The sequence below is a fragment of the Nelumbo lutea genome, chromosome 6 (genome assembly GCF_056320005.1).
Source record: "Nelumbo lutea isolate HS-2025 chromosome 6, American lotus-T2T, whole genome shotgun sequence".
Classification (NCBI taxonomy): Eukaryota; Viridiplantae; Streptophyta; class Magnoliopsida; order Proteales; family Nelumbonaceae; genus Nelumbo; species Nelumbo lutea.
Window position 1 is genome coordinate 66,858,155 of NC_142689.1, and position 25,120 is coordinate 66,883,274.

At 39.4% G+C, this 25,120-nt stretch overlaps 1 protein-coding gene and 1 pseudogene across 1 annotated transcript; one reads left to right on the plus strand and one right to left on the minus strand.

Moving 5' to 3' along the window:
* The first annotated feature begins 104 nt into the window (after nt 1-104).
* Nucleotides 105-25,048, plus strand: AKRP (ankyrin repeat protein). Its single transcript, XM_088952482.1, has 7 exons — nt 105-1,045; nt 4,391-4,467; nt 22,338-22,436; nt 22,559-22,657; nt 23,240-23,338; nt 23,434-23,532; nt 24,429-25,048. Exons 1-7 carry the CDS (start codon nt 319-321, stop codon nt 24,525-24,527), a joined length of 1,299 nt encoding a protein of 432 aa, XP_088808608.1. The 5' UTR covers nt 105-318; the 3' UTR covers nt 24,528-25,048.
* On the minus strand, nt 3,010-3,752 carry LOC148849374 (large ribosomal subunit protein eL36x pseudogene; annotated as a pseudogene).
* Nucleotides 25,049-25,120: the final 72 nt, after the last annotated feature.

Sequence of the window (25,120 nt, forward strand, 5' to 3'; positions counted from 1 at the left end):
GCAATCACGAACCACACAACCATTGAGAGAAGAACAATATTTCAGATATTTTTACACTAGTTTTCATTTTAATATATAGAACGAATTATGTGGTTATAGAACATATACATAGGAACCAAAGCATCCATCCCTATCCTCGCCCATAAATTTCAGTTTAAACCAAAAAATCTGGCTCGACCGAAACCAGTCCGATCATCCCGGTCCAAAGGGCACCCTTACCCTTGATCCTTTTAGAATTGGGCTATATTGCGTCGTGTTGCTATTAGCAACGAATAGCAACCGAACGTTCTTTTGCGAAACAATTCGTAGAACTAGAAGATGACCCCGCCCAACCTCTCACTGAAACCTCAATTCCCCCGAGTTTTCTTTTCAATTCCCAACTCTCCATTTTCCCTCTCCATTGCTGACCGTCTCTCAGTCCAAACCCTCACTTTCTCAAGAAACATCCCATCACTTTCTCTCTCTGCTTTTTCTACTTCCTTCTCGCAGTCATCCCAGCAACAAGTAGAAGGCGACTACGAAGATGAACTTGTTGTTGGCGATTGTGTTGTTTTCGAGGAAGGCATCTTCGAAGACCCTTATCTTCAAAACAAATTCGATGAGAAGAAGAAGCCAACTGCAGTGGCGAAGCCGGAGAACTTGGTTCCTGATAAGTGGAAGGAATTGCAGGCTGAAATCAATATAACTAAAAAAGAGAAGCGTAAAATTGCTCAGAAATTGGAATTTGGAAGTCGCATTGAGAAGAAAAAGGCGGCGGCGGCGGCCCACTTCAAGGATATGGAGGAGAACTTGGCATATCGGGATGCCAAGTTGTCACAGCTGAGTCCGTTGGTTCTTGACAATCCTACTTTTCCTGTGAAAGAGGAGGTGGGTAAGGAGGATAAAGAAGTGAATCAACTAGGGGAGGCTGAATTGCCTTCGAGTAGTCGAGTGGTGCCTAGGAATCCCAGATTGGCCGTTTATAAGGGAACACTGGAGGACATTTCAGAGTTCTTTAATAGCGGGAAATATAATCCAGGGGAAAACTCTAGCAAAAAATCCCAAGGTAACTTCTCTTTTGGATGTTGCATGCGTTATTTTGTTCCTTTAGGCTATGTTTGGTTTGAAGGAAAAGGTAGGGAAAGGAAGGGAAAGGTAAGGAAACCTTTACAAACCTTGTATAGGTTTTCCTGTCTTTCCCTTCCTTTCCCTACCTTTTCCTTCAAACCAAACATAGCCTTATTGTTGACATCATAGTTGTAAGTGAATTTCAGCATGGACCTTGAATCTATGGTTATATTTCAATAACCTTTGTTTTTGTAGAGAAAGAATTTAAGGTTGGGGCACTTATAGACATGAAGCTACTAATTGCCAAGGCATAATTCTAACTGGAAAGACAATGCTGCTTAATTTACATATTTGATCACAAAAATCAATATCTCCTTCACTTATAAATGGAGGACTCTTTTGAGAAGACTTTATTGTTTTGAAAGTTTCTCTCTCTCTCTCTCTCTCTGGGAGTGGGGGTGGGGAATTCTGGTGGCTGCGGCTGTAATACGTAAGGATGGTATAAAGGAAGTGATGGTAGAACTGAAAACTAATTGAAAACCTTGCCGCATTTCACTTCACAATTGTGGTCTGCTATTTCTCAATGAGGATAAGCATCCTAGAATACATTATCCTTAATAGTGCCTTTACCTTGTAGCTTCCAAACCCAACTAGCTTTTTGTATATGCTTGGTGCCATTTCTTATTAAAATATCTGCTTAATGTTGAGAACTAATTCAAAGATTATTAGTTTACCCATTTCTGTGATGTATCTGATGTATAGTATAATCAAGGCATGCCAAAGCTATTCAGTCTAGTTCTGCTGGCACTTGGAGACTGTGCCATCGCTTGGGATAACATGCTAATAGTAATCCAAGCTGAAGTTGGCCGTGAATTTTCATACTTCACACTGTTACATAATAAAAAAAAAGGAAAAACACTGTTACACAATGTGTCGCAAAAGATGACACATCCAATGAGTTTTAAGTGGTTTGATTTTCAATATTTTTGACTAGTTTTCCTATTTTACTAATATATTAACATTATTTATTATAATTTAGTATTTTATTGGCAATATTTATAATGATTTAGTATTTATTTATCAACGTGCCCCTGGAAGTGTTGGGCATCTTTAGACACTTGAGTACTTGGCACCATCCATGCCATGTATCAAGGTAAAGCTGCTGTGCATGTGATTTTTCTGCAGCAGCATTTCTTAATCTGTTAATTTCTGCTCCAACTCCCTAAGGTTAATCATGATGACTTTTTTTTACTGAAATCCTGTGGTGGATTAAGCCATCATAAGCCAATAATCAGTCCAGTAACAACACATGCAAACTCTAGTACACACATTCAGAGCAGTAAGACCACTTGGTGCATTCTATCACAAAAGATATATAAAGATAGAACAGATGTACCCAAAGTTCTTGTAAGCATGGAATGGAAGCCACCAGCATGGTACAAACTAAAACTGAATTTCGATGGGAGTTCTCTTGGCAACCCTGGAAGGGCAGGCATAGAGGGTGTGTTTAGAAATTATCTGGGTGTGGTGGTGGCACTCTACTCTGGACCAATAGGTTATGGTGACTCAATACAGGCTGAATCTCTAGTCCTACTTCAAGGTCTAAAGATGGCTGGGCAGATAGGAACAACGGACTTAGAAATTGAAGGAGACTCTCTATTGGTCATCTCTTGGGCCAAAAACATCACATCAGCACCTTGGAAGCTCAAGTTTATTTTCAGAGAAATTGACACACTTGCAAGGAAGTTCAACTCTCAGTTTGGTTGGGTTAAAAGGGATGCAAATGGGATGGCAGATACCCTAGCAAAACAAGGGGCAAATAGATCTTCATTGTATTGGGCAGAATTGTAACTGATTGCTGGAGATTGCAATTTCCTATGCAATCTTTAACTATTGTATCTTAATCTCTCTGTTATTAATGAAAGATTTTTACTGATAAAAAAAGATATATAAAGATAGAATCTAATAATTTTCCTTTGCCATCTAAAGAAGGCCATAATTGTATCTTATCTTAAGATAGAATCTAATACATGAAATCCTGTGATGGATTAGGTCATCATAAACCAATAATCAGTCCAGTAACAACACATGCAAACTCTAGTTCACACATTCAGAGCTGTAGGACCACTTGGTGCATTCTATCACGAAAGATATGTAAAGATAGAATCTAATAATTTTCCCTTGCCATCTAAAGAAGTCCACAATTGGATCTGAATATAGACTAAAACAAGTTAAGCACAAAATTTAAATCTTCACTTCAGATCCAAGTTACAAAAACCAAACACCTCTTAACTAATGAACTTTCATTGGAATCAAAACAGAAAACAGTTGAGCTCTACTTGTTCTAATAATTTTTGCAGCTGATGCATGCTCTCACTTCTTCTTGTGGTCAACACCAGCAGACCTCATCTTGTGCAGGACACTTGACATTTCTCATGCTTCTTTTTTGCTCTCTTGTGAGTACCAAGCTTCTTCTTTTCCACCTTTAAGGCACACTTGTCTTCCCCAACTTTGAGAAGTTCAGTAATTCTCTTCTCATAAGGTGCAAACTCGGCAACTTCCCTGGTCAGGTTCGTCACGAAGTGTACCCTCTTACTTGTTTTTCCCTTTCTGTCAGATGGGTGTGGAGCCAATTCTTTCTTTGTTACAGTATGACCTTTGTTCAATCCCACAAAGAGGCCACTCTTTGGCTGCTGTGAAGCCATTGCTTGCTCCTCCTGACATGATCCGGTGAAGATCATTCAGGAAATCCCTAATGTGAAACTGTGGAGCCATTGCCTGCTCCTCCTCACCTTTGGTATCTTCTCTATTTCCACTTTTTAATGGGTTGGTTGTCATATCTTGTTGTACATAATGGCTCTATAAATATCTGGATATCCTTTGCTTTTGGGGAATGAAGACTTTGTACTTATGTTTTCTTTTTTTTTTTTTTTTTTCTCCTAGAATATTTGTTGTTGATAAAAAGCATAATTCACTATTATGCACTTAATGAGCGCATAAGTTGCTTTTTTTTTTATCAATAACAATAAGCTTTATTAATGAATAAGTTTTGTGAAACTTTAATTACAAAAGGGGGAGGTAAACTATCTTAACTCCCCAACAACAAAAGGAACACATAAGTTGCTTTTTTAACAAATAATTTGATGTGTATATATATATATATATATATATATATATGTATATGTATGTATGTATGTATATAAATCTAGTGTTATGGTATAGCATTAGAAATCCTTAGTTGAATTGCTGTTTAAGTTGCTAAAATCGGTTTATTGTCTTTATTGTATATGATATTTGAAATATGAATTTCCAATATCTTGTTATTGTATGCTTAAATGAATAGGATCTCGTAAGTTGTTCACCAAGGAGGAAAAGGTTCTTCTGAATAAGCGAACACCTACACTGACTGATGCTACATCTGTAAGTTTTCCATGTAGCCAAACTCCTCCAGATATTTTAAGTGTTTTCTGTTTTTCATTCTTTATTTCAATTTTTGTTTGTGAGCATCTTCATTGGATGCTGATACTTTATTTGGTCTAAGAATGTTCATAGTAAATTTATCATTAAGATTTTTAATTTGTTGGGTTACTTCCCAACACAGGAGCCTCTTTGAGGGAGCTCAGCCTCGGAGAAGAAGAGAAAAAGGGAATTTGGATAATTCTCTCTTGTTCCTTTGATAGGGTGGGAGTGAGCTGTATTATAGGAGCTCTCCCATGATTGGCAAGATACATAACAGACTAAAGGCAATAACAAAAAGTAACCAAAAAGCAATAACAGAATAAAAAAGGCATCTGTGAACAATCATGGTCTCACTGGTCCTTGAGCTGACGTGGCCTGTGATTGGAAGACTTGTTGCACTAGATCTGAGTTGGCTTGAGCCATTGTTGATGTATGGCCACTGTTGGGCTGGGCCCTAATAGTCTCTCCCTCTTGAGTTGGACCTTGACCACAAGGTCTATATGAGGGAATTGGTTCTGTAACTGTAATTATTGTTCCCATGTTGTATCTTCCTCCAGTAAGTTACACCAGACTACCTTGGCTTCTTGAATTATCTTGTACCCTGATCTGGTCCACCTAAAATCAATGATTTTCGTGGATTCCACTAGGAGCTGGCCTTCCTCAGTGAATGCGGGCAAAGTTTGGCATGCTACATTAGCTGGTCCCAGGCTTTTTTGAAGGTGGGAGATGTGGAAGACTGGGTGGATTTTTGAGGTGGGGGGTAAATTCAGTTTGTAAGGAACTGTCCCAACCTTTTCTAAAATGGTGTATGGCCTGAAATACCTGGGGGAAGGTTTTTTCCAAGCCCTCTTAGAAATGGAAATCTGGCGGTGAGACTGAAGCTTGAGATATACTTGTTCCCCCACTTGGAATTCAAGGAACTGACTTCTTGTCATAGTGCTTCTTTCTGTTGTTGATCTTATTGTAGATTGAATTCAAACATTTAACTATCTCATTTTGGGCTAGGAGTTGTTCCTCCACTGTTGCCACATCTGTAGCTCCTTTCTCATGGAGAACAATAGAAGGGGCCTCTCTCCCATACAATGCCTTAAAGGGTGTCAAGCCTGCCGAGGACTGGTAAGTGGTGTTATACCAGTATTCCACCCATGCCCATTGTTTGGGTCCATCTCCTAGAAAGCACTTGAGGTTGAGGTTGGTCTTCAGGCAGTGATTAACCACCTCTATCTGATCATCTGGTTGAGGGTGGTAGCTGGTGGAACTGTGGAGATTGGTTCCTTGAAGGCAAAAATACTCCTGCCAGAACCTGTTCATAGAGGTTGCATCCCTATTTGATACTTTAGACTAGGGAGTGCCGTGCATCTTGGCTACGGCTCTCAAGAAGACCTCAACCACATGCGGTGCAGTGTAGGGATGAGGAAGAGCTGAGAAGTGAGATTTTGTAAGTCTATCAACTGTAACTAAAATCACCGACTTACCATTTGAAGTTGGGGGGTCCGGTTATGAAATCCATGGAGATTTCATTCCATACCAGTTCGGGAATATTGAGAGGATAAAGTAAACCTGCTGGGGCCATGGCTTCAAAATTTCTGACCAATTTCTTCATCCCTCTCCAAAAGTAATGAGAGGCAAAGTGTCTATAGGTTCTTAGTATGCCAGAATACTCGCTTAATGGTGAACTGTGGAATAGCTGGAGAAGCTTTGATGTATACTTAGGTGAATTAGGGATAATTAGGCACTCCTTGTAAAATAAATCCTCTTGAAGCACCTTATACCTTGGAGTGGACTAGGGGTCTTGGGCCCAAGCTTTACTAGGGATGGCAATGGGGTGAGTTCGGGGAAGGTTTTGTAAATTCTAGACTGTACCTGCCTCCCTAAACCTCCCAACCCGTACCTACCTCAAAACCCATAGTGGGTTGGATTTTGAGAATCCAAACCCTCCTCCACACATGAAAATGCAAAACCCTCCTTGACCCTATCCTCAGTTCCTCACCACATTCAAGGGTGGGGGTGGGTTGAGTTTAGAACTTGTATCTAATTTCCTATTATTTCTTGTTATATATAAGCAATAAATAAAATAACAAAAACAAACAACAAATTTTCCAATCATTTGATTAAGACATGTAAAAAACACATAAAATTTATATGCTTTCCAACAATATGCGGGTTTGGGAGGGTCGGGTTTAGCCTAATACTGTACCCTACCCATACTTGTATGGGTTGTAGAATCCTAAATCCTGTCCCCGCTCCAAAACCCTCCCTGACAGGGCGGGTAGCCATTGAGTAGGGTAGAAATTGCCATCCCTAGGCTTTACAAATCCAAGCAAGTTCTGGGTTGACTCAGGCTTCCTCTTTGAGTTGGTTAGCCAATAGGTAGATGGGCTCAGTGACGGCGAGTTGGTTCAATTCCATTATCCGTGATAGAGCCTTTGTGGCCTTGTTAGTGGGCCTAGGCTTATATTCTATTTTATAGTCGAACCTCGTGAGTTTCGCCACCCTATGTTGCTGTTTTGGATTGAGAGAGGGCTGGCCCAACTAATACTTATGGCTTCATTGGTCGGTCTTAATGGTGAACCGCCAACCTAGTAAATAAGATCTCCACCCAGTAACCGCTAACATCACTACCATAAGTTCCTTCTCATATGAGGATTGGGCATAGGCTTGAGGTGAGAGGACCTGGCTAAAGAAGGCAACTAGATGTTCATCCTGCATCAGAACTACCTTGATACCTATTCCGGAGGCATCATACTCAACCACAAATCATTTAGTGAAGTCAGGCAATGCTAGTGTTGGGGGTGAAGTGGCAGCCTGCTTGAGGTCTTCGAAGGCCCATTGAGCTTGAGGGTTTCAAGTGAAGGCTTCCTTTTTTAACAACTATGTGAGGGGGGCAGCAATGGAGTCGTACCCTTGTATAAACCGACGATAATAACCGGTTAAACCCAAAACCCATGTAGGCCCTTTACTGTGGTGGGTTGGGTCCAATCAATCATGTGCTTAATCTTCTTTGGATTGGCATGTACCCTTCCTGCTTCTACTATGTGGCCCAAGTAATGGACCTTCCCTTGTCCAAATACACATTTACTGGGCTTAGCAGAAAGCTGGTATTGCTTGAGGGTGTACAAGGTAGTGGCAAGGTGTTCTAGGTGTTGGGTCCAATCTGGGCTGTACACCAATATGGCTTAAAGATCTCGTTCATCAATGACTGAAAAGTTGAAGGGGCATTGGTGAGACCAAAGGGCATCTCCAGAATTCATAGTGTCCTATGTGAGTCTTGAAGGTTGTCTTGGGCACATTTTCAGGGTGCACCTGTATATGGTGATAGTCTACCCTCAAATCCAGCTTAAAAAACACTGTAGCTGCCCTTAACTCATCCACTACCGGTATGGGGAAGTGGTCCTTGATCGTAATTTTATTCAAGGAACAATACTCTACGCAGAATCTCCATGTGCCATCTTTCTTTTTAACCAATAAGGTGGGGGATGAATAGGGCTGGTGGGCGGTTGAATGTACCCTTTGGTAAGCAATTCATGAACAGGTTTTTCTATCTCAGCCTTTTGGTAATGGGGGTACTGGTAGGGTCTGGAGTTGGTAGGGTGGGTATGCAGTGGTCTTGTCTGCATATTGGTGGTAGTTCTTGTGGTTTAGAGAAAACATCTTGGTACTATTGTAGGAGCTGGGTAAGGTCCTGCTGGTTCTGTGGTGTGGTAAGAAGGTTCTTTGATGCTGAAATGTGTATTAGAATAGGTTGATTGGTATAGAGGCAGTCCTTAATGATGGAAACCAAGTCCACAATATGAGGGGAATTGGGATTAACCCTACTTAAAATGGCACGACTGTCAATCCACTGGGAAATCCATTGTTAATCGGGCTCAGTCACAAACTACATGCCCAAACTAGCATAGCCACTGTACTCCTTGCACCAGGTCCACTCCCCTGAACTACAATGGGTGAAGATCCATTTGAAATTGGTGTCCTTGGACCTTAATTCTCACCCCTTGGTAGACTCCCTCATATCCTAGAATGTTGCCATCGGCCACTTGCACCTTAAAATGTGGAATGGGTTGGATTGTCAGGCCCAACTGATGAGCCAAAATGGTGGTTATGAAGTTAAAGGTGTTGCCACTATCCATCTGTAAAGAGACTGGGCCGAATGGGCCCTAACAGCCTCTCTCATGATATCTTTTATTTTATCTTTTATCTTATGTTGATGGGCCTCACTTAATGGGCCTGTTATTTATTCTTGTTTTATTTTCTTTATGTAACTGCCAAGCTGGCCGCCCACTTAAGGGTATTCTTGTCATCATCAAATATTTAGATATTAATAAAACAGGGTTAGAGGAGAAGGGAGAATAATTTGACTTCTTCTTCTCTTACCTCTTCTCTTCGCCATCTTCCTCTCTTATACAGTTATTCAGACCTGTTTTATTCTGCTAATGACTAAGTTTAATCTTGATATTAGAGGACTGATTTACATCTCCATCAATATGGTAACAGTCCTACCCATTAATTGTCCCTTGACCTTCATAGTTTTTGGCCCATGGTCCCCAGTTAGGGTGTGTAATGAGATTTCCGGGCTTTCCTTGGCCTCTTTGAATTTGGGTTCTCCTACCCCTATTTCCCCCTCTCCTTTGAGTCTTCACACTGTAAGAGGAATGCACCTATGTTCCGGGGCAAATTTGCCATCACAATTATAGCAGAGCCCCTTCTCCCTCCGGACCTACATCTCAGCCCATGTTTGGCATTTGAAGGGTACCATATTTTGGGGCTTTGGTCCAGGTGAGACTGATTCAGTCTTAGGGCACCTATGTTCCGGGGCAAATTTGTCATCACAATTATAGCAGAGCCCCTTCTCCCTCCGGACCTACATCTCAGCCCATGTTTGGCATTTGAAGGGTACCATATTTTGGGGCTTCGGTCCAGGTGAGACTGATTCAGTCTTAGGGTTTGGGGTTTTGAGTATCGGGTCCATGGATTTGTTGGTCTGCTTTAGGCAGCCCAATCTTTGTTCCTGAAGTCTGGCAAGTCCCACAGCCACCATGACTGAGCTTGGCTGCAAAGCCTTTACCTCTACTCTGATGTCCTCCCGAAGCCCTCCAATAAAATACCTTACAAGGACCTTTTCTCGTCTGGGTGGCCAACCTTTCAAACTTCATTTGATACTGTCTCATAGTCCCGACCTGCTTATGTTTTGTTAGGACTTCAACATAGTCTTTATAAGCAGTCAGTCCAAATTGAAGGCAAATGGCCTTGGTGAAGTCCTAGGAGATCTACGGGTGAGACCTCTGAAACCACTGGAACTATAAAAATAGCTCCTCCTTCTAAATGAAAGGTAGCAATCATTATTCTCTGGTGTCCAGGAGTTTGATGGTACTCAAAATACTTCTCCGCCCTGTAGATCCATGTGATTGGATCTTCTCTAGCACAAGTAGGAAAGTCTAATTTAGTAAGGCAGCTGGAATGAAGTTACCTCTTTGAATGCTACCCTGAGTGCTCTCCTCCATGTCTGATTCATGACTGGCTGCTGTGGAGCCTTCTCCCCATACAGAACAAGAGCAGATGACGTCTCCTTGATTTCCTTCAGCTCAGAGGTCACCTTGTGCACACTTCTACTTCTATCTCGTCCATTCGTTCTTCCATTGAAGAGCCTCTGGTGTTTGGCATGATGGTAGCCCAGAACCGAGCTCTGATACCAAATGTTGGGTTACTGCCCAACACAGGAGCCTCTTCGAGGGAGATCAGCCTCCTTAGAGAAGAAGAAAAGGGGATTGGGGTAATTCTCTCTTGTTCCTTCGATACAGTGGGGGGTAGGCTATATATAGGAGCTCTCTCCCATGATTGGCAGGATACATAACAGACTAATGGCAATAACAGAATAAAAAAGGCATCTGTGAACAATCATGGTCTCAGTGGTTCTTGGGTTGACGTGGCCTGCGATGAAAGACTCGCTGCATTGGGTCTGAGCTGGTTTGGGCCTCTGTTGATATATGCCCACTGTTGGGCTGGGCCCTAACATAATTCCATATGGTTAAGTTTTGGTTGGATCACAGTGATCACTTTGGTAATATATTTGTTCCAGTGCCTTGGATTGTTGAATATTCAGATTTGTTACATTTTTGCTTATTTTTGGTAAACTAGTAGAATGGCCCATGTGATATTTGAACCAGGACTCAAATAAATTAAGAAAATCTGATGGCACAGTTCTATGCTTAACCTTAATTCAAAATTCAGTTTTCATGATGTTTTAGTTCATACTAATTTAAAGGATAGAACTGTTATAACATGTTAATTCAAAATTCAGTTTTCATGATGTTTTAGTTCATACTAATTTAAAGGATAGAACTGTTATAACATGTTAATTCAAAATTCAGTTATAACAGTTCTAACATGTTATAACTACAAATGCAAAATAAGAAGAAAGCTATGAACCATTACTCATGCAGAGGCAATATCTTAATGTAGAAAATTAAGAAGCGCTCACCAGCAACTATGGTAGTGATAGCAACAATTGCCTTAGTAGCTGCCAATCCAAGAACATTTGCTATGGTTTGAAAACCAATCTGTACACAGAAAACAATTTTGTCCCACAAATACCACAAAATAATCAGAAGATGCTTACCATTAAAATGGAGATGTGTCCTAAAAAATCATAAAGGTATAATTATGTAACTAAAAGTTTAAAAGAATTATAAGATGTCATACAAAATCTAAACCAGGGGCTGGGTCATGAGATCAGAAAAATAAAGAAAAAAAGAAAAAAAATCCAAGAAATGGATGTAAAGTTATCAACATAATGGAAGATTTGATAAATGGAATTATGCAGTTTAGGTATTCAACAGATAGAAGAAAAGTGTAATTAATTGTGATGCTAACCAAAATGAACAAACAGTAAAAAGATAATATCTTCATGATGCTCGAGGTCTTGAGTAGATAAATAGAGCATCTTTGGTGTTATCTAATATTTGAACAAGTTTGGCACTTTTGATGTTAACGTGGCAAAACATCTCTTAATAGCATATGTTATAGGGACATTATAACATCCTCTTTGGGAATGGAACACATTCTATGCTTACTTTTTAGCCTAAAACCATACCATTGGATGGTATTTCAGGGAAAGGATCTTCAGTCCCCTGTAAGCCAAGATACAAGGTTTAATACAAGATTTTTTTTTCTGTATTATAAATATTCACCTTATTGTCTTGTATCAATCCCCAAAGTACAATCTTGGTTAGCCATGATTAGCCATGTATACCTTGGTTAGCCATGATTAGCCATGTTTTAACCAGAGAAGCACAATCTTGGTTAGCCATGTATACCTTATATTTACTCCATATCCATTTTGGGCTACTACCCAAAAAAAATAAAAAAAAAAAGAAAATTTGGGCACTTCAACTAAACTCCTATCATGTCATTGTGCTCCCTTTGAAGAGCCATGTTTTCTGTCAAATAGTAAGCTCTTAACAATTCAGGATTTGCCTTGTTTATTTGTACTATATTTGATATCTTAGATCTATGGGATCTGTATTAGCTTTAGGTAAACACATAATTGGGCTATTCAGGTTCCATATGTCTTGGAGATTCAATTTGGCTGAGATCTTATCCTTTATTCAGGGTTTAAGGCTAGACCCTTTGGCTTTGGGTTCTATGGAATCATGAATGCAATTTCAGTTGTTGAGTGATGGGAGGGGGGGGGGGGGGCTAACTGTTCAGGTTCCACATTCTGTGGAAATAAACCAGAAATCTTTATTGGAAAAACAGACCACAAACATAACAAGGCAGGAAAAGATGAACTGACCCATGCATGTTACAAGAAATTCTAACAAGGTCTCCAGTTTTTCTAGTGATTGTATGGAGTATCTGGATTTTCTGGTGCTCATCACAGACTTCAAGAAGCTCAACAATGTGACCAATGATGTCAATAATTATGTAGAAATCTAGATAGATAGATGGATAGGTTATCATTCAAGAGATCAGAAATCTTCATTGAATTATAATATATGGATAAAATTAGAGGTACAAATAGACTACTTAAGCAGAGAACCATGGAAACTTGTTCTAGAGTCTTAGTGGTTTTAATCAGTTTCTGCACAGTCCAAATTCTGTTTTTGGAAAGATATCAAATGTGAGGAGCAAAACCTCTGTGCAGGTTAAAAGATATTGAAAAAACAAACCAAAAGCATAACAAGGCAAGAAAAGATGAACTGATCTATGCATGTCACAAGAAGTTCTAACAAAGTCTCTAGTTTTTTTAGTGATTGCATGGGGTATCTGTACTTTCTGGTCCTCATCACAAACTTGAAAAAGCTTCTGGACAAAGTAATTTCCAAAGGACCCATCATGAGCTCAACAATGTGACCAATGATCTCAAGGAGCAACCATTTAGAAAGGATGGATGTTACTGGTAGTCACCGTTCATGAGTTTACCATGGTTTAGTGCTATTGTTCATAAGTTTTATTGGGTATCTTTTCTTCTTTTCCCATTCATAGAATGGTAATATGTTATGAACTTGATCCATAAAAAATATTGTTATTAAAAAGACAGAACTTGTATACAACTCAGCTCAATAAAACCTTATCCCAACCATACAGAGTTGTCTTCCCAAATCTTGTTTTGCCATTCCATTTTCTAAAGTGCCATAACAATTATTAGATTATGAGCCTTAGGTCGGCTGATCTTTTTTATTTCCCTGCTCATGCTTCTAATCCCTTTAGCTTGGGCACCTTCTATTCGGCCACATCATGTGCAAATTTGTTAGTCTAAATGGAGATTAGTTATAGTAGTAATGAATTATATTTTCCTTGTTTAGTTTTCATATTTGTCATCTATATACTTAAAAAAGGGAAAACTCTCGGGAAGTTGCAATTAGAAAATAAACATGCTGGCACAAAAGAAATTCTTTCTGTGATTTTGATAAAAAGCTTTTGAACTCCACACATACAGATGTGCAGAGGGACAAAAAAATATGAAAATCATGGGGAAATAGATAATAAACTGCTCCTCCCTGCCATATTGAGTAGATGAAGAGATTTCTTCTACATCTTTTTACACACTTTGGAGGCATACATACATCAATAAGACAAAAAAGATAAAAGTGAATTATCAACCAATGACTGTGCAGCTTCATCATTTCACTTGTAAGTGTCTATCAACTAACTCCATGGCTTTTGAAAGCTTTAGGCTTAGTTTGGAAAGAGTACAAATACAAACATGTACAATGTAAACACATACAAAATAATACAAAATGTAAGGTTTTGCACTCTACATATTTGTATTTGTATTCCTCCAAACTGAGCCTTAGATCCAAATAAACTGAATCCAACATAGCTAGGTGCTCTTCAAAACTTTTGTCAAAGCTAGCAACAAATATATCATCGAGTCTGTATTGGAAGTGTCACCGGGGAAGCTTTTGGTTTTTCAACAGTTTTCTGCTTCTAATGAGTACAAAATAATAGTTAAAACTGATAGGAATAAGAGGTAAACAATCAAAATAAATCATGTAATAAAGAAAATTGGAAGGGTGTAATTAGGAATAAAAGGAGTTTTTTGAGGTTGGAATATGTTTCTTGCTGAAAACACTGATTTAGAGAGAATGAGGAAACTACAGATTTTAAAATTTGTAAGAGAACTTGAAAAACGTTTTCTTGGTTGCAATGAGAAGTCAACCCCTTTGTTTTGTTTAAAAGCATTTTCATCTCCAAATCGTACCAATCAAAACAAGCTTCAACATATGAATAATAAAAAGAATAATTCATAAAAAAATGAATAATAAAAAGAATAACCCATAAAAGAAAGGATAATGACAAGAGAGAGAAGCCCAAAATCATACTTGGACTCCTAGAAATCATTGCAAGATGTAGTTCAAGCAAAAATTAAAAATGAAAATACAATTCCAAACTAATAAGAAAACACACTACCCCAATCAAAAGCTTTCCAAATAGAAATCAAAATTTGATCTTAAGCTGGTAACCATCAAGAAATTTTTACCAAAAAACCCCCGATAACCATCAAGAAATGTTTACCAAAAAAACCCCGATAACCATCAAGAAAAATTTAAAAGAGGAGTATTCAAAGAGGAGTCAAAACACTCCTAAAATCATTAAATTCAGATAATATTATTAATTTAAATGCAAAAACCCAATTAAAACAACAACCAATTTCTTACCATAAACAAAGAATGAATTAAAACAATAACCATTTAGGTTCATCCCTTTTCTCACAAAATAGAAGACTACAACCCCTAAAATCCACCAACTCATTATATAAATTTCAAAGTCATTCAAAGAGCAAATGAAAGTATAAACTCTCCTAGAACAAAAAAAAAAAGAAATTAAAGCAATAACCAATTTCTACAAAAAAATAACCTTGACAAAAGGGCCGCATAAATGATCCATCAAATTATGCAACCCAACAAAGTAGGCAAGCCAAACTCACCCCATGGAGCAACCCAATAAAGCAATAAAAGAAGACCACACCGACGAAACTGAAATTCCGAAGTAAAACAACTAAAATGTTCAACTGGTCTAGACCTGAAATGGAATATTGTACTGTCGCTAGGCGGGAGAGAGAGACCTTACAAAGCAGCTTACAAAATGATAATAGCAAAAACGAATTTCTTACTACCTTCTTCCAATATTTCTTTTAACACTTCAACATTTGTTAGGTTATTGATATAATGATATTGATTCTTGAAACCCAAAGAAAAGTATAACAAATAAACATAGTGGTAAAGATCGGAGAGTACCTTGCAGTGGGAGTCTAAGGGAGATCGGAGAGAAGACCTTCAGATGTTGGGAAAGTTTTATTATATATTCCCTCTTGAACAGGAGAACACTTGTTGGCTTTTATTCGGTTTCCTAACAAGTGTCCCACATTACAGGCCCATGATTGGTCAGTTGCTGGGAAAACAGAAAACATAAAGGGTAAAAATGGAAAGTAAAATGAGGCTTTACTCCAGTTACAAGGGGTACTATTGGAAATGGCAAATCAGGCTGTTCGATGATTTTCTTGTTTTCCATTCCGATTTTTATATATGGTCAATAGATTCTATTGGCACCGTGGACATTAACCAAATAACCAGGCAAAGCAAATTCATTAATCACATAGCTAGCAATAAGTAGATATGTGCTACTTTACTTTCATGGCAGAAGTTCTGTGGCATTTTAATGCATAGGCCATTTTACCTCTTAACTGTAGAGAACACTGATGTGGGCCCCACAGCAGTGGTCCCCACTGTGTTCGTAGGACAACTTGTGTAGTTATTTGTTTCAGTTATAGTAGTGTCAGTTTGTTAATTCAGTTGTTATTTACTTTATTTATCATGTAAGTACTAAGGGCAGATCTGTCCTTTCCTTTATGTACTGAACATAACCTATAAATGCTAAGAGAGTGGCGGCGGCAGATGTGTTAGAATCTGTCCCTCCTTTCAACCCCTTGTGTTCTCCTGTTTCTCTTCTCTTCCTTTTCCTTTCTCTCACTCTTCTTCTGCTTTTGTAAACCTAAAATCTATTAGGATTCAAGACTGATTACAGTCTTGATCTTCTACTTGGTATTAGAGCCTATCTAGGGCTTCTCATGTGTGTCTAGTCCAGCCGACCACATGAGGACTAGCTAGGGCTGGAAGCTTATGAAGAAGTATTCGGCGGCTGATTCTTGGAGATTACTAGGAGAGGTTCACAACAGTTGAGGACTTGCTGCGACTTGCAGAGAGTTGGTAATCAGGAAGAAGCAGCGAAGGTTAGGGTTCAGGTAACCCTGGAAGGCAGTAAACCGAAATCCATAAGTAAGTTTTTTATTTAGTTTCAGAGACTGTAATCAGTCGAGATAGGTTGGACCTATCTAGAAGGAGAGGCCGAACTGTTTTAAGTTTATTTCTAGGGTTTGACTGTTGGGCCGAACCCCCCTTCTCTCAGAGGTAATCAGTTTTAGGGTTTCATATTGACCCTACGACAGGTCCCACTTGTACGGACTGTTTGTTGAATGTAGCTGAGCACTTATTTCAGACCTACAGTTGAAACCCTAATTTGCTCCCGCAGCAGTGGGCCCCATAGCAGTGGTTTTAGAAAATAGCATCTCAGATTGCCCTTCTAGAGGATACAAACTTGACAGACTGCCTGGTACTGTGCTTGTCGATTGATTTCAGATCAGATTTGTGTTGGTTTCTTGCATATACTCTAATAGCCGATTGATTTCAGATCAGATTTGTGTTGGTTTCCTGCATATACTGTGATAGCCGATTGGTTTCAGATAAGACCTGCATTGGTTTCACTCTGTTTTCTGGTGTAGTGGCTCTAACAATTTGTAGCTATTGATTCTTGACCAAAGATGGAGTTTAAAGGTCAGGGAGAAAGTAGTTTTGGGAACAATAGTTATGGTAGTGTATCTGAAACCGGGTTTCGGATTACAACTGTGAGATTTGATGGGTCAAATTACTTGGAATGGGCTCAGTCAGCCATGATGGCTATTGGAGGAAGGGGAAAACTGGGTTACTTCTTGGGAGATGTGAAAGAACCTTCCAAGGAGGACCCAACATACACCAAGTGGGTTCAAGAGAACTATTTGGTTATGGCATGGCTGTGTAATTTTGTGCAGACACATATCAACTGAAATTACTTGTGGGCAAAGACAACCAAAGAGATATGGGATGTTGTGAAAGAAACCTATTCCCAACCCCTTAATGTTGCCAGAGCCTATGAACTGAAGTGTGAGGTAAACAACCTTAAACAAGGAGAGAAGCCAGTTTCTGTCTACATCTCTACCTTGAAATCCTTGTGGCATGAGATTGGCCATCTAGAGACTCTTGAGTGGGAGAGTTCCAAAGATGCACAGACTCATAGAAAGCAAGTCAAGACAAATAGGGTGTTTGAGTTTCTGGTTGGTTTGAATTCAGAATATGACATTGTGCAACAACAGATATTGACAAGAGATAGTGTGACCCTTTCTCAAGCATACTCCCTGGTGCATAGTGAAGAGACCAGGAGGAAAGTCATGATGCAGCCTCAACCCCCTTTCCCAGCCCTGATAGCTATTAAACCTAAGTCGGGGGGTGATCCAGAAAGGGACCGGAAGAAGGAAGATAAACGGCACTTGGTATGCGAACATTGCAAGAAACCCAAGCACACAAAAGATACTTGTTGGAAGCTACATCCTCACTTGGTCCCAACAAAACTAAGAAATAAGAAGGGTAATGCTCATGTGGCCGTGAACACTGATTCAACATCCTCATCAGACACATCCCTAGAGACTTTAGCCGCTATTTGGGCTGCTCTCATACAATTGGAAAAGGAAGTTGGGAGTTCAGCTCAGCCATCTCAGTCACCATCAGCTCCTGCCACATCTGCATTTGCACGTTCAGGTACTCGAGCCTCAGCTTACCATGCTTCAGCTCCAGGTAATACTGACCACTGCTGGGTAATAGATTCAGGTGCATCCGATCATATGACTAGCTTGCCATCATTGTTCACTTCTTATCACTTGTCCTCTGGCCGAGATAAGAGTATCCATTGCTGATGGCTCTCTTGTTCCCATTTCAGGCAAGGGTGACATCAAGCCATCGGATCTATCTCTTTATCTTCTGTCTTTTATGTTCCTAAGCTTGATACTAACCTGCTTTTAGTCAGTAGTATTACCAAACACATGAATTGTTTAGTAACCTTTTTCCCTGACAGATGTGTTTTTCAGGACTTGGAGACGAGGAAGGTGATTGGGACTGGCCGTGAGACAAACGAGATCTATCTTTTTGGAGAAAGTTCTCGTCGGGAGGAGTCAGTGGATAAGAAGTCATTTGTTTCTCAGTCTGTGAGTTCGGTTATGCTTTGGCATAATCAATTAGGCCATTTATCTTTCAGGTCTTTGAAGAGTCTGTTTCCTGCTTTATTGTCTGTTGAGTTATCAAAGTTGAGGTGTGAGAGTTGTGAGTTTGCCAAACATTGTAGAACCTCTTATTCTTTGAGTAATAAAAGGAATAATTCCTCTTTTGATATTGTGCATACTGATGTTTGGGGGCCATATCATATCTCTTCTATGGGTGGGTACAAATATTTTTTACTGTTTGTTGATGACCATACCCGATTTTCTTGGGTCTATTTTATGCGTTCTCGGGATGAGGTTCCTGCTCTGACTCAAAACTTCCATCAGATGGTTCTCACTCAGTTTGGGGCCAAAATCAAAGTCCTTAGATCTGATAATGCAACTGAATATTTTGTTAAGCCATTGACCTCCTACCTTCTTAGCCATGGAGTTATTCACCAGAGCACTTGCCCTTATACACAACAGCAGAACGGCGTTGCCGAAAGGAAGAATAGGCATATCTTGGAGGTGGCTAGAAGCATTATGTTTACCTCCAATGTACCTATTCGCTTCTGGGGTGATGCTATCCTCACGGCAGTATATCTCATTAATTGGGTTCCTTCTTGGGTTCTTGATATGAAAACCCCTTTTTCCCTTCTATACCCAGACGATGAGTTGTTAATTGTTCCCCTTAAAACCTTTGGTTGTACCTGTTTCGTTCAGTTTCTCGGGCCTCATCATTCCAAGTTTGAACCTAAGGCCTCCAAATGCATTTTCCTCGGTTATGCACAAACTCAAAAGGGTTATTGCTACTATGATCCGGTTTCAGGGAAAATGTGTGTCTCCATGGATGTCACCTTCTTTGAGGAGACACCCTATTATCCTAGGGTTTCTCCTCAGGGGGAGAGCAGTGAGAGTGGGGCTGTTTTGAGTCTCTTTCCTCAGGGTGAGCGTAGTGGGAGTGGGGTTGTTCCTTTACCTATTCCACTAGGTGATGAAGGCTGTAGTGGTGAGGGTGGTCAGAGGGATCAGGAGTTGAGAGTCTATCACAGGCGATGCAGGCAGGTTGATCCTAGCCATCGGCAGTCCCGGCCAGTTCCAGTTCCTTCTACGGCTCCAGATCCAGAGCCTACTGAGACACCTTCCACTGTTGCCACTTTCCCACCTGTGGATGACCTTGATCTCCCTATTGCCATCCGCAAAGGGAAATGCCATTGCACCACATCTACAGCTCACAACATCTCACAGTTCTTATCCTATGATCGCCTATCTCCCTCTTACCGGTCCTATCTCACTTCCATTGCCAATGTCCCTATTCCAAGAACAGTGCAAGAAGCCTTATCAGTTCCAGAATGGAAACATGCAATGCAAGTCGAAATGGATGCCCTGTTGAAGAATAATACTTGGGTACTGGTTGACCCACCAAAAGGAAAGAAACCAGTGGGATGTAGATGGGTGTTCACTGTGAAGCATAATGCTGATGGCTCTATTGAAAGGTACAAAGCCCGGTTGGTCGCAAAGGGGTTCACCCAGACTTATGGTATAGACTACTTGGAGGCCTTTGCCCCAGTAACCAAGATGACCACCATCCGAGTTCTATTATCCCTTGCAGTAAATCATCCTTGGCCCTTGTTCCAGATGGATGTTAAAAATGCCTTTCTGAATGGAGACTTACAGAAAGAGGTCTACATGCAGTTGCCTCCTGGATTCTATGATACAGAGATATGTAAGAAGGTTTTCCGACTGAACAAGGCATTGTATGGATTGAAGCAGTCACCTAGAGCCTGATTTGATAGGTTCAGATTAGCCCTTGGAAAGTTCGGTTATGTACAGGCCCAGTCAGATCATACATTATTCATCAAGAGGGTGGAGTCCTCTCTGACACTACTTGCAGTATATGTTGATGATATTGTGGTGACAGGAAATGATAGCCATGAGATTGAGTCCCTCAAGCAGCTCCTTCATCAAGAGTTTGAGGTGAAAGATCTTGGTGCACTACGGTACTTTTTGGGTATTGAGGTTGCTAGATCCAAACAGGGGATTTTTATCTCTCAGAGAAAATATGTTCTAGATCTGTTGGCAGAAACTGGAATGTTGGGTGTTAAGCCTGCTGATACACCCATTGAACAAAATCACAAGATAGTGCAGAGGGCGGGGAGCCTCTTGAAGACAAAGTTATGTTCCAACGGTTGGTTGGAAAGCTCCTATTATCTCTGCTTCACTCGGCCAAATATCAGTTATACAGTTAGTGTTGTTAGCCAGTACATGCATTCCCCTAGAACTTCTCATCTTCTTGCGGCAGAGAGAATATTAGCATACTTGAAGAGATGCCCGGGTAGAGGTATACTGCTCAAGAACAATAATAACACGAGGGTGGAGGTCTTACAGATGCCGATTGGGCTGGGAGTGTTGATGACAGAAGGTCTACCTCTGGATATTGTGCCTTTGTGGGAGGTAACCTTGTCTCTTGGAGGAGTAAGAAGCAGAGTGTTGTTTCCCGCTCCAATGCTGAAGCAGAATACAGGTCAATGGTTAACGGAGTGGCTGAAATCTTATGACTGAGATCACTACTTGAAGAGTTGGGTATTGACTAGGAAAAGCCCTTAATGCTGTATTGTGATAATCAGGCAGCTATTAATATTGCCCACAACCCAGTGCAGCATGACAGAACTAAACATATCAAGGTTGATCGACATTTTGTGCGAGAGAGGGTCACATCACAAGAAGTGTGTCTCCCGTATATCACATCTAATATGCAGCTCGCGGATATCCTCACCAAGTCTGTACCAAGGAAGAAGTTAGAGACAAACCTATCTAAGTTGGGAATGATAGATATCTACTCCCAACTTGAGGGGGAGTGTAGAGAACACTGATGTGGGCCCCACAGCAGTGGTCCCCACTGTGTTCGTAGGACAGCATGTGTAGTTATTTGTTTCAGTTATAGTAGTGTCAGTTTGGGTCAGTTTGTTAATTCAGTTGTTATTTATTTCAGTTTTTATTTACTTTATTTATCATGTAAGTACTAAGGGCAGATCTGTCATTTCCTTTATGTACTGAACATAACCTATAAATACTAAGAGAGTGGCGGCGGCAGATGTGTTAGAATCTGTCTCTCCTTTCAACCCCTTGTATTCTCTTATTTCTCTTCTCTTCCTTCTCCTTTCTCTCACTCTTCTTCTGCTTTTGTAAACCTAAAATCTATTAGGATTCAAGACTGATTACAGTCTTGATCTTCTAATTTAACATTCACATTGATTATAGAAGGACAAGATCTGGTTACTCTGCCATTTTTTTTTTAATTTCATAATACTTAATGGATTGTAGTAAATAAAATATGAAGAAACTAAAAACAATATGTTTGTGTTTTATAAATTTTAATGATAACTTTGTCACTTTTACTTTGATGATCAGTCAAAGTTTCATATATTTGAACTATCTGCTAGTCAATAACCTGCTATTTGGAAATCAACAAAGATGTCATTTAAGCAGCAGCTATTAATGCACAAAATTCGTGCATTTTTTTTTTAAAATTTTTGATGAGGTAAAGTATTGTATTATTAACAAGAAGTAGGAATACAACTACTGACCTTTTTTTTTTGGTAGAAAGGATTCAACTATTGACCATGTACACCCAGGTTGTGTTTAGGATACACAGTATTTCAATTAAGCAAGCAATTAACAAGAAAACAATTTTGTGCAATTTTCTCTAACCAATCTGTGAATTAAGAATTTTGTGTAACCCAGGAAAGTCAGTGTCTTGTAGATAGATCTCCTTATAGAGCTTTTATGGAGGCACAGATGTGAAATATTGTGATTCAGTATTGAAAGAATATGCTCAGATATTGATGAAATGTGATAACATCCACATTCCAATGGTAAATGAGTTCTACATTTTGGTTGATGTGCATCTCAATCCTTGGACTGTCAGAGAATGTTATTCTCATGAAGGATAAACCTTTATACCTTATATGTTCCAGAGTTTTTGTGGTTAATGTGCTTTAGTTTCTTCTATGTTTTGGCTGGCTTTGAACTAAGATGGTCTACAATTCAGGGAAAATGGCTACCTCTGCATACCCTTGCTGCATCAGGAGAATTTTACCTTATGGATGCATTGTTGAAACATAATGTTGATATCAATGCTGCTGATAAGGTATTAGTTATGATCGCAATCTAATGAGACCAAATCTTTATTATTATTTTCTGCTTATTTTAGTATATTCCCTCTTGCCTTGAGCTTTGAGAGATGGTTTCCTCTCTTACGTTCTTATACAGGATGGTTTGACTGCATTGCACAGAGCCATAATTTGCAAAAAGCAAGCAATTATCAACTATCTTTTGAGAGAATCTGCAAATCCTTTTGTCCGAGATAAAGTGAGTTTCAATTTTATGAGATCCATTTAAGCATCAAAATTCTATCCAATTTCTATGCACTTCCCTAATGATTAATTATGTATCCTTTGACAGAATTGTCAATTCAAAACTCAGCACCTGTTTTAAAGTTGAGAATCTATTTTTGTATTTGTGAAAGAGGGTTGGTTTAGTTTGAAGTTTTCTTTTTATTTTAGTTTCTGCTATTCCTTCTCAAAATGGAGTCCATACTGACTCCTCTGTATGTCTTCTTTGTGTTTGAACATCAGTTTTAAGTGTAAACGCTGTAATTGTGTTACTTCCCATAATAGAGGGCAATAATTGCCACCAGCTACCTGTCTACCACACTGTCTTAATTTGTGTTTGATACATCAATATCAAGTGTTAATGCTGCTATGACCATGCCATCTCATGATAAGCCCTTCCCTTGACATTCTAATGTAAAAAGACCTGGTAACATATCAATGCTGTTGGTGAATTTTGTAATGGGTAATAGTCATCCTGTATTGAACTCCGAAGTTGAACAAGATGATGTGTTTGCAGGATTACTAATTTTATTTCACTTCCAATTTTTGCCTACAACAGGAGGGTGCCACTTTGATGCACTATGCTGTCCAAACTGCATCTATCCAGACAATTAAAATTCTTCTTCTGTATAATGTTGACATAAACCTTCCAGATGATGTACGCTTCTGTTGTTTCTTGGCCCTGAAATCACTTTTTCTAGCTGCAACAATTCTTCTGAAAATATGCCTATTACCTGTTTCTGTTATGTGCAGGATGGTTGGACACCATTGCATCTTGCTGTTCAAACCCAAAGAACAGATTTGGTGAGGCTTTTGTTGATTAAAGGAGCTGATAAGACTTCAAAAAACCAGGTAATGACTTACTGGTGTCTTTATCATGTGATTAGGTCCATTCAGTCTTTTATTCCCTCTTGGTCTATCATGATATCACATCATCATCATCATCATCATCATCGTCATCATTATCATCCAAGCCTTCTCCCAACTATATGGGGTTGGCTAAATGAATCCTGTTTCACCATTCTATTCTGTTTAAAGCCATATTCATTGTTAAATCATGGGCACTTAAAATCATTTCTAACCGTTCAATTTGCAACAAATCACTTCTTCTCACAGGTGCTGTTGGTGGTCTTCTATGCACGTCACTAAACCATCTTAGTGTACTTTTTCTCAGTCATCACCTTTTTAGCTAATTCTACATTCTTTTGAATGACTTCATTTCTGATCCTATCCTTTTTAGTTTTTCCACTAATCCATCTCAGCATATGCATCTCTTGGTTCTATGAATATGCCAAATGATAACAGCATATGGTGTCATTTATTGTGGACGATTAGGGCATTTATTATTTGCAGACCATGTACGTGGCACAATAACTCTTCTCTAAGTGTTTGGTTGATGCCTTCGCAAAATTAAGTGTCTGGTTGATGACCATTTGATTGGAGAATACAAAACCCATCTAAGTGCATCTTTATATTATATATAATTATGGTTGTTCTCATAAATGCTGTAATGTCTCATGTCTGGATATATAATATTTATAATTTATTACTTCATTTTTTATTATGCTATAAAGTTGGACTGCTGCTCTGTGATCCAGCATGTATAATTAGTGTAGGCACCTTAACATCAATTGAACATGATAGGGGTGGAGATCCCTCTACCTTGATCTGGATCAGTTGTCTTGAAATGTATTTATAGTCAGTCGCTTGCAAAATACTGTATAATTGACATTAACTTCGTTTTTCAGGATGGTTTAACCCCTCTTGACCTCTGTTTCTATTTGGGTCGAGACCTGAGGACTTATGAGCTTATCAAGTTACTGAAGCAGCTACCCAAGTCACAGTGACCAGTTTTGACAACTAGCCATGCTTCAGGCACTCTGTAAAATGTGTAAATTCAACCTGTATATCTTTGTTCCAACATTGCAGAGTTCTTTGGTTGTACATTACATCTTTCCTTGGTTTAATGGGTCCGCCAATTCATCAATCTGGATCACTCAAGTTAATGGTGTGAAAGACATGCCAGATGGGAGAAGAGAAACTTTGTTCCTTTAGGCAATGTGGCAATTAGTAATGATTTTGAACACCGCAACCTGAGTTTGATCAAGCTTCAACTGTCAAGGTGTGAATTAGCCATCAACCATTATGGATCTTCAGGTCTGTGCGATGGAAGACAGTCTGTTCGTCCATTAAAACTGGAAAGAGGTTGACTGTAAAGGATATCAGGGTGCAAAATGGGGATTTCTCTGGGTGGATCTTTTTATGCCATTTATTTTATATGAATTATAATGGACTTGAGGGAATTTGAAGGATTGAGCATCCATATTGTATCTTTTTGCGTTATTCATGCTATTGTTCTCACAGAAAATACATCATTCAGGTGATAGCAATTGTGTTTGACGTGTATGTGAAGCCCAAAGGCAATATGGCCTTGGTCTGT

Coding starts and splice junctions, on each gene's coding strand:
- AKRP (XM_088952482.1), top strand. CDS start 319: ATGACCCCGCCCAACCTCTCACTGAAACCTCAATTCCCCCGAGTTTTC. Junction 1,046..4,390: donor CTCTAGCAAAAAATCCCAAG/GTAACTTCTCTT, acceptor TTAAATGAATAG/GATCTCGTAAGTTGTTCACC. Junction 4,468..22,337: donor CACTGACTGATGCTACATCT/GTAAGTTTTCCA, acceptor TCTACAATTCAG/GGAAAATGGCTACCTCTGCA.